At 41.9% G+C, this 9007-nt stretch overlaps 1 protein-coding gene across 3 annotated transcripts; it reads right to left on the bottom strand.

The window, feature by feature from the left end:
* Positions 1–354: 354 nt before the first annotated feature.
* LOC102231784 (transcription factor AP-4-like) lies at positions 355–8807 on the bottom strand. Of its 3 annotated transcripts, XM_023333129.1 has the most exons (8): positions 8081–8287; positions 6134–6329; positions 4990–5155; positions 4767–4865; positions 3359–3541; positions 2200–2352; positions 1931–2089; positions 355–1158 (listed from the first exon to the last, which is right to left on the bottom strand). In XM_023333129.1, the coding sequence occupies exons 3-8, from the start codon at positions 5062–5064 to the stop codon at positions 1003–1005; spliced, it is 825 nt and encodes a 274-aa protein (XP_023188897.1). In that variant the 5' UTR covers positions 5065–5155; positions 6134–6329; positions 8081–8287; the 3' UTR covers positions 355–1002. The 3 variants fall into 3 exon arrangements, with proteins under 3 accessions (XP_023188897.1, XP_023188895.1, XP_014326518.1); XM_023333127.1 differs by lacking the exons at positions 6134–6329; positions 8081–8287 and adding an exon at positions 8410–8807 and having other exon boundaries at positions 3371–3541; XM_014471032.2 differs by lacking the exons at positions 6134–6329; positions 8081–8287 and adding an exon at positions 8410–8806 and having other exon boundaries at positions 356–1158.
* Positions 8808–9007: the final 200 nt, after the last annotated feature.

The raw sequence follows: 9007 nt of genomic DNA, 5'->3' as shown, positions 1-9007 counted from the left end.
GATGGAAATATTTGTAGATTCCAAAGAGTCTGATTCAGTCAAACCGTCTCGGGTTGATCGCTTATTTACAAAAATGCGGCACCTGAATGTTTTTCATGCAACAAGCCGACATCAAGTTAAAAACGTAATGGTGCGTTTTTCTCCTCCCTCCTGTTAAGAACAAACAAACAAAAAAATGGTAAAAGAAAAGTCGACTAATTTTAAATTAGGACAAAACCTTCAACGATTGGCGACCCTGACACTTAATTAAAAAAAAAAAATATATATATATATATATATATATATAAGTACATATATATATATAAGTACACATATATATATATATATATATATATATATATATATATATATATATATAAAAACATCTAAACTGAAAGACCAGAGAAGGAATTCAGCTTATTTCTAAAGGCTTATTTAGAGTTTAAAAACAGCTTTTTTTCTTTTCTTCAAGTAAGAAAGATTTTATGTGTAGGTTCAAATTTTTAAATTTAGTATTTAATAGCTTAAGATTTGACAGCCACCAGAAATATACGACAAACAAAACATGTGAATAAGGATCTCCTTGCTTATTGTGTCGTTACATTCATCTTTCTGATAAATTGACTCCATTAGATTGTAGCTGCACTGTCAGGAGTGACAGAAAGAGGGCGACGATGATTCTGGGACTATATGGAGAGCACGCACAAACGAGAAACAACGGGGCAGACAGCCTTTTTTTTTTCTTTTTTTCTACAAGTAGACCGTTTGATTATTCAAGTAGCTGCAGAGATCCAATGGATCCTGCACGCTGACCTTCCTACCTCTTCAATACTCTGAAAAATTACAGTACAAAACTTGACGCAGAGCTTAAACCACTGGATTTAGGAGTTTAGGTAATGCCAAAGACAGATTAACATGAGTAGTCAAGCTCCTGGAGGGAATCTTACAGTGAGTAGGGTGTCTTAAGTGTTTGTGTGCGTGTTGGAGGGGCGGGGATAGGCAGGAGTTCAGGGTGGGGGCGGGTCAGTTCATCAAACAGTCTTCACCCTCCGTGTCCGTGTCTGTGTCCGAGCAGGCGGTGTCCATGGCGACGTGGGTGGGGCTGACGATGACTGCTCTCCTCTGCTCGTCCTCGGAGCTGCCTCTTCTCTCCTGGGTGCGCTCAATGTGCTGGATGGCCTGGGAGGGGATGAGCAAAAAACAGTAACATCGTTACCAGAGGTGGGCACACTTCCGCAAATCTGCTAACTGCGGAACTAGTTTTTTTTTGCTTAGCTGTTTAGCATTTTGGCTAGTTTTCAAAACATTTAGCGTGCGTAGCTTCCCCTAAATTAATTCCCCTGGACAAAGTGTAAAACGCTATAATTTTCTCAGCTGTTTTGTAAGCTCTCAATTGAATAAAGTTCAGTGGTTGAATTTAGCACTTTAGCATTAGTTTCGGCTAAAAACCATGATAGTGTAACCCCTCAACATTAGAAAAACTAATGTTTATAGATAACGCTTTAGCAGAACTCATACTTATAGTTAGTGCTTTAGCGTTAGTAGAACCATTGTTTATAGTTAGTGTTTTATCAGAACTAATGCCTATTGTTAGCACTGTAGCGGAACCAGTGGTTAGTGTTAGCGTAACCAACTTTTATAACTAGCGGTTAGAATTAGCGGACCTAATGTTTAAAGTTGGTGTTTTAGAGTTAGCAGAACTAATGTTCATAGTTAGCACTTTAGCAGAACAATTTTTTTAGAGTTAGTGTTTTAGAGCTAGCGGAACCATTGTTTATAGTTTGTGTTTTAGCAGAACTAATGCCTATTGTTAGCGCTGTAGCAGAACCAATGTTTATAGTTAGTGCTTAAGTGTTAGCATAATTAACTTTTATAGGTAGCATTAGAGCTAGCAGAACCGATGTTTATAGTTAGCGCTTTAGCGTTGGTGCACATTAGAACAAGCTCCAACCTGCACAATGGTGTCCAGGTTCTGTCTGGAAGTGGACACGGTGCTGGTGTGGACAGATGGGCTCATGGTCACCACAGTGACGTGATGGTTTAGTGTTGGAGCTGGGACGATGACAGTGGGGTGGTGGGTTGGGGCAGGCGGAGTGGGCGGAGCCAGCACCTGAAAGACAGAAGATCAAATTGAAACCAGAGTCCAGATCTTATTTCCCCTCCAATGATTCTCATCTATCTGGAGCACAGGGACCGCCGGGAGTGAGGAGCGTTTCAGACCTGAGGACTGTGTGTTTGTCTGTCGGCGGCGGCGGCGTGGATCTGCTGTAGCCGCAGCAGCGTCTGGCTCTGGATGAGGGCCTGCTCCTCCTCCACCTGCTGGGTGATCACCTTCAGACGCTCTGGGTGCAGCTGGCCGTCCAGAGACCGCACCTACGAGCAGATACCAATCCAGTTAGAGCACGTCCTTACAAGACGGGTGTGGAGTATTTGTGACCGCACAGTATTTTACCCACAACATGCATCAATTACAGGAAAAAAAAGGGGGGACTTCTAATTTAAGGTTTTTCCAATAAAGTGTTTAACTAAATTTAGTTCTTTACTGGCTCTATAAAAGCACCCAGAGAGCTAGCTTGGAGCCTCCAGACATTTCTACAGTAAATGGTAGATTTTATTAACCAGGCTTTTTCTCAGCACTCCTGCAAATACATTCCCTAATATTCCCACTACAAACATCCGCAGAACTATTGCAATATTCCGCTAACGTCAAAAAACACACAAATTTGTAATAGTGGTGTTTCCATAAATAAGAAATACAATTAAAATCACACGTAATTAAGTTAGTTTAAGATGTCTGCTGATATCCATCACATTTCTGATGTCTACAATAGATCAGGACATCCCTAATTTAAAACATAGTTAAATAGTGTTCAGATAAACATTTGGGAGCTGCTCTCAGCTTCACATACTCAAGAGGAAATTTACACTAAAGTATACACACAGTTCATTAAAAATTATGGTGTAAAAACTCCAAACAGGAAGAAATGCTTTGGATTTGTGACAAAATGAGATCACTTTAAAGAGATCAAACTATTTCTCAAGATGTTGGCGACTCCTCCAACCTTGCGACAGTGAAATTCTGGTCGAGTCAGCTGTGTCTATAATTGCGCTCACGCAGCCGTCAGTGTTTAGCCCCCCCCTCCCTCTTGTTCAACCTGCTTGTTCGAGTTCCTGTTTGCGTGCAGCACCTGCTGTTCAGGTAGATCCAGGATGTGACCCAATCAGGACCTGGCTGCTGGGCTGATAAATGTGTCGGCGCCACAATCAGCACCGTGTTTGAGTGTTTGCTCTCCTAAAGCGTGGCTTAGGGGCCCTATTGGCTCAACATCGAGGACAGCGTTCAAATACATGGGGAAGAGTTTATAATAGTTAAACGCACAGCTGAGATCACCTGCTCCTCCAGCTGCATGCGAGCCGAGCGCTCCTTGTCCAGCTGCTGCCGCAGCTCAATCATCTCCCTCCTCAGCTCCTCCACCTTCTCCTCCTCCAGCGTGTCCGGAGACCCGATGCCTTCGTCCTTCTCCTCGGCTCGCCTCCTTTTGGGCGAGGAGCCGCTAAACTCCTGCAGGAAACGAAACGTGACGTTGTAAGCACGCAATTCCTAACTGAGCGACCGAATCGAACCAGAACTCTGCTTGGAGGCAGAATAAAAGAATTAAAATGAGCTGAAAGTGCGTCTATAAGGCAGAACTAAATAACCAAGAAAAGCCCAAAACAACACAAAACAAACCAACACCTCCAGCTATAAAACACACCTCACCACATGCTGCTCAGGCGTTAACAAACACCTGCTTTCAAGGTGAAATACAGGATGACATTTTTGTCAACCAAGTTCTCGTCAGACTAGTTAGTGGTGTCTGGTGAGTTCTTACATTTTTTTTGTAATAATTATAATGCCGGCTGAGAAAAATCTATAGAGTGAGTTACCCAGAGATGTCATGTACCACATTTTTAAAGAGGCTGGGAAATTTAGGTTCTAATTTTGATTTCAATCAAAATAAGACATAAAGAAATCAATATAAAAATTCATAAAATTATTCTGCTAATCCCCATTTTAGATGGGAGCCCTTCTGAAATCTTGGGCTGGTTGCAGACATCAACATTTACCAATGTTACATATTCAGCTTTGTGGTTTCTGCAGGTTTCACCAACTCAAATTTAAGACTTTTAAAGACCACTATGAATGGAATTTAAGACCTCTTAATTGTACAAACATCTTTCAGTCAAGTGGCCATAAATTTGTAATAGTTTATTATAAAAGCAAAAAATGCCAGCTGGCAAGACAGGGTATATTAGAAGCTAGTTAGCGGTAGCCTCAACTGCGTTGTGTCACAGAACGCAATGTGGATGTCTCAAATCTTTGCCTGGAAAAATAAAAATAAATTCTATGAGGAAAAAAAAGGATACGAGATGGAATAGTGCTGCCAAGACTAAATTTAGGACCTGTGACATTTAAAAAAAATTTATTTAAGACATTACGGCCTTAATTTTAGATGCATGATTTTAACTTTTTAAGGATACGCGGCCACCCTTACCCTTATTATTAACACTGACCCAGTTTTACTTATCGGGCGGATAACAGCGTGTTAGAAAATGACTAACGTCGACCGATATCAATGTTGATGCTGATATAGCAACACAGTGAGGCAAGCAAATATGTACATGAAAACTCGATATGCAGGAAATATCAAAAGAGGCAAAAATACAACAACACTGAAGACGGAAGTTTAAAACCAATGAGACAACGTTTCCGGTCACATGCAAAAATCCACAATTAGCGTTCTAACCTGGATGAAGCGTTTGAGCTGGTTGTTCTGGGTTAGCAGCTGGGTTTTTTCCTGCTCCAAGGTAAAGATGTAGTCCGCTGTTTGTTGAAGGATGGCGGCCTAGGTAGAGGAAAAACAAGCAGCTCAAATTAGGGTCGAAAAACTCTAAATATTGTCAGTGAAAAAGGAATAAAAAGAGACTTTAAAGACCCGGATTTGCTCATTATAGCACAGGAGAATCTACCTTGCTGAGCTTCTCCCCATCTGTGTGTGGCAGGAGTGTCTTGAGGGACTGAAATCCAGCGTTGATGCTCTGCATACGCCGCCGCTCGTTGCTGTTGGCGATTTCCCGACGGATCCGTCTCTCCTGGTCCTGGGCCGTCTCCGGACTGAGGGGGATGTTCGCCAGGCTGAAAGACATTGGAAGAAGGAGAATTAAAAATGTTCTCCCGTGAAGAGACAAAACGTCTTAGTTATCCACATCTGTACACCCTCAGCACTTTTTTTTTTTTTTTTAGAAAAACAAATCCAAAGAATGACATGCATCTCATGTAACCCCCAAATACAATCCAGTGCAACCAAGAAGCCCCCTAATTAGTCAACAGAGTACACGTGTGAAAACTAACACTGTACATCACTGAATCCACCACTTGAAACATGGCAGTGGCCGTATCATACTGCGGGGATCATCTTTGGACCTACAGAATCAGCGCACAGCTTCCGTTGCCACAGCTACAAGCTAGAGGTCAGACCCAAACTCTGGCTGTGGGGATGGACTCAGACCTGAGCCTCCAGTGTCACATAAAGACAGTTACAAAGTCGGCCTTCCTGAAGAACATTTCCAGAATTAGAGAACTAATGTCCCAGCAGCAAGACTTAGAAAAACTCGTCCATGGAACATCGATCAACATATTTGTTGCATGTTTGCTCGATGGTTTTGATGATGCCATTTGTCAAAAGGTGATGTCTCATGAATTATGTTCTTATGGGGCAAAGCACTTGGAACTGCCGTGTTGCTGAAATGTGCTGTACAAATCAGCTTGACCAGACTTTTCTCTAGAGCTTAGCTGGGCAGCTGGTGGGAAGATGAAATATGAAGATGGAGCTGAATCTGTCATTAAAAACTAATACGCTCATGTTTGTGGATGTAGTGTGGCCAAATTAAAACCATGTAAGTCCTAAAACTGAAGCCTTGTTTTATCTCCCTTCAAAGTAAGCCTAAAAAAGGTTTAAGGATATTTTTAAGTGAAAAAACGTTGAAACAAAGTGGGGAAATAAAATACATTTTGGTACATATTCCAATTTATGCATTAGTTTTACCTAAAAAAAAAAAAAGCACAACTACGAAAGAGGAATAATAAACTTAGTCCGAATGTGATGCTTCGAACCTTTAACTTATAACTTTGATGGTGACCTCTTCACATTCCTGACGTCTGGCTCCAGAGGTCACGAGTTTGGCTGAACTTGCTGCCCCTCTCGAGCTCACAGCGCCGGGATAGTAAAAAGCCTCGCTCTTATTTACTGTGAGGGGGCGGGGGCACCACTAACGACATAAACGGTCACAACAAACCTGAAGAACCGGATCTGCAAAGTTGAAGTCAGAAGGTCAGAAGCGACACGGTTCACGTGGCTGTAAAAGCTCGCAGGCGACGCCGAGCAGCCGCGCTCTGCTGTCTGAGTGAGAAACTTCAGTCGGTTTTTAATACAGGCCTCAGTTTCACTGACATCAAGTAGCTTCTACAGCAGGGAAATCTGGAATAATTAAACGTTTTGCTTTTTTTTTTAAAAAAGGAACATTTCTTAAAGTTCTAAACAGAAACTTGAAGGTGAATTTGAGTTTGTTTGTTGTTTTTTAACTTGGGTTTTTCCTCAGAAAGAAGAGTGAGCAGGTGACAAACTTGTAGTTATCAGGTTCCACCTACAATCATTTACCTTCACTGATTAAAGAGACTCTCCTCACTGGAGAATTTCTGTGAAAAACACTTTCAATAAGCAATTTTTTAATATTCATACCCTTGAGTTTTATTTTATTCCTTGGGAATTAAAGCTGCAAATTGCATTTTTTTTTTGTAATTTCTGAATTCTGGTGCAACAGAAGCTTGCTTAAGTTTCTTTTGGGGTTTAAAAGAAAAATCATCCATAGTTTGTTGGTTCATTGTTTTCAAATACCTGTAAAAAAAAACAACCCAAAATCCATAAAAATTGATATTCGACATACATTTTTTCAATTGTTTTAGAATAAGATTGCCAAGTACCATCGCCCTGAATGACATTTGAAAAAGTAAATATTGGATTTTTGAAGTTGTGTGTGGAAAAAGAATTGGTTTCTTACCAACCTTGACCTCAAAACCTAACATGGCTGACTTGTGTAAAAAATAAACTTGAATATTTTGTAGCTCAAAGCAACAACACTGTTTCATTTGAAAAATAATGCACACTCAATTTCTGTTGCCGTTTTAAACAGTGAATATTTTACAGTAACAAATGCAATGAAAACAGTTCCAGGTCAATTAACTGAGATTTACTTGAACCACGAAGGTATAAGACTCACATATTGTGCCAACACTTTATGGTAACACCTACATTTTGTTAAAAGTTGGCAATTTTGCCAGTATTACAACTTTTAAAAGGTTTTACATCCATGAATAGATTAGACAGTTCATTCATATAATGTTTTGCTAATATAAACAAAGCATGTTTAGTTCAGAATAACTACAAAAACATACAACCAACTTGGCTGAAACCAATCTCAGAAAAGAGATTTAAAAACAACAAGCCAGCTGTGGAATGACGTCACATTCTGGAGAAATGCGCTTCCTTTCATTTCTACCGCTAGGGGGCGCGTCTTCGAGCGGTAGCGGTTAGTGAAATGTGACACCACCTGCAGAAGCAGCAGGCCCCCCTGGCACCGAGAACAATGCTGTACGCCATTAGCATCGAGCTAAGGCTTTGTCTGCTATTAGTTAGAGGCAGATATACTCATGTGTGTACCCTCGCTTGTGTCGAGCGACATATTTAAATAATAAAAATGTCGTGAACACAGGTTTAAAGAAACCCAATCACAGTCCACACGGTTGCTACTTAAAGTGCGCAGCGACATATGACTTGCTAGCCAAGCTAAGCTAATTTTAGCACATGACAACGTCGCACGCTACAGGGAGCAGCTGTTTAAACACACAAATACCGAAGCCGAAAAGCTGCTGGACGAACCCAAAGGGCATACATCCATCCAGGAAGTGGTTATTAATGGCGCTCGGTGGAAACTAGTTGGGTTTTAATAAACTATTGCGATGTGAAACATGATTTGGTGCGGCAGCGGCGACCGTGTTAACTACCACGTGGTTGGCGTCCATCTGGACATGAACGTATTCGCTCCATCTCGCTGTCTCACGGAGATCCCGTCGACATACTGTCGCCTACACAAATAACGCCTCTAACGCAGGTTAAATTTAGAATAATATATAATAGTTCAGAGCAGGCACGAACGTGACAAAAACAGCTAATTCCTACAAGCACATTCCAGCTGCCAGCAGCTAACAGCTAGCATGCTACCCGAAGTCCCCTCTGCACCACACACACATACACACACGCTACGGCCACATGAAAAGCCCTTCACGCACATGGTATGGCTGCATCACAAATTATTAATACGCGGTTTACACACCTGCAAAGCCCGCCGATAACATCCTTCTCCGTCCGCTTGAAGTGCTGCAGGGATGTTATCTTCTCTGTCGGCATCCTGACATAGTCCATGCTTTCAAAGCCACCTTCTTCTGTAGTTCGTGTTTGCTGCTCTCTTCCCCTTCCCACTCGTGTGCTCTCGGTGAAGTATTGTGTTTTTCGTCTATATCGCGGAACCCGCAAAGGCGTCCCACAGCAGCGCAGATCCTAAAAACCCCCGCTCTAAAATTCAATCTGAGAAGGAGGGAAGGAAAAAAAAAACGAAAAGTAAAATCGAGCTGTGTTTCTTTCCACAGCTGATGGGGTTCCCTCCAGCGTGTGTGTGTGTGTGTGTGTGTGTGTTGCCTTCCAGCCTCCGCCTACTACGACTCTGTCTGCGTGTGTGTGTGCAGCTGATCTGTGTGAGGCGGGAAACAGCTGGTTGGAATCAGAGCTGGTTTTCCGGAAAACCGAACAAGCAGGGCTCTGTTGTTGAAGCTCTGCAGCAGCGACTGCAGTTCTACAAATTAGCCACGACTGAACAAACAGTACCGATCAGAACTGCAGGAGACAACTGGGGGACAAAGAAAGCACTGAGAACA

The sequence above is a fragment of the Xiphophorus maculatus genome, chromosome 5 (genome assembly GCF_002775205.1).
Source record: "Xiphophorus maculatus strain JP 163 A chromosome 5, X_maculatus-5.0-male, whole genome shotgun sequence".
Classification (NCBI taxonomy): domain Eukaryota; kingdom Metazoa; phylum Chordata; class Actinopteri; order Cyprinodontiformes; family Poeciliidae; genus Xiphophorus; species Xiphophorus maculatus.
Note: the sequence above shows the minus strand (reverse complement) of the source record. Positions and strands in the feature narration are given on the sequence as shown.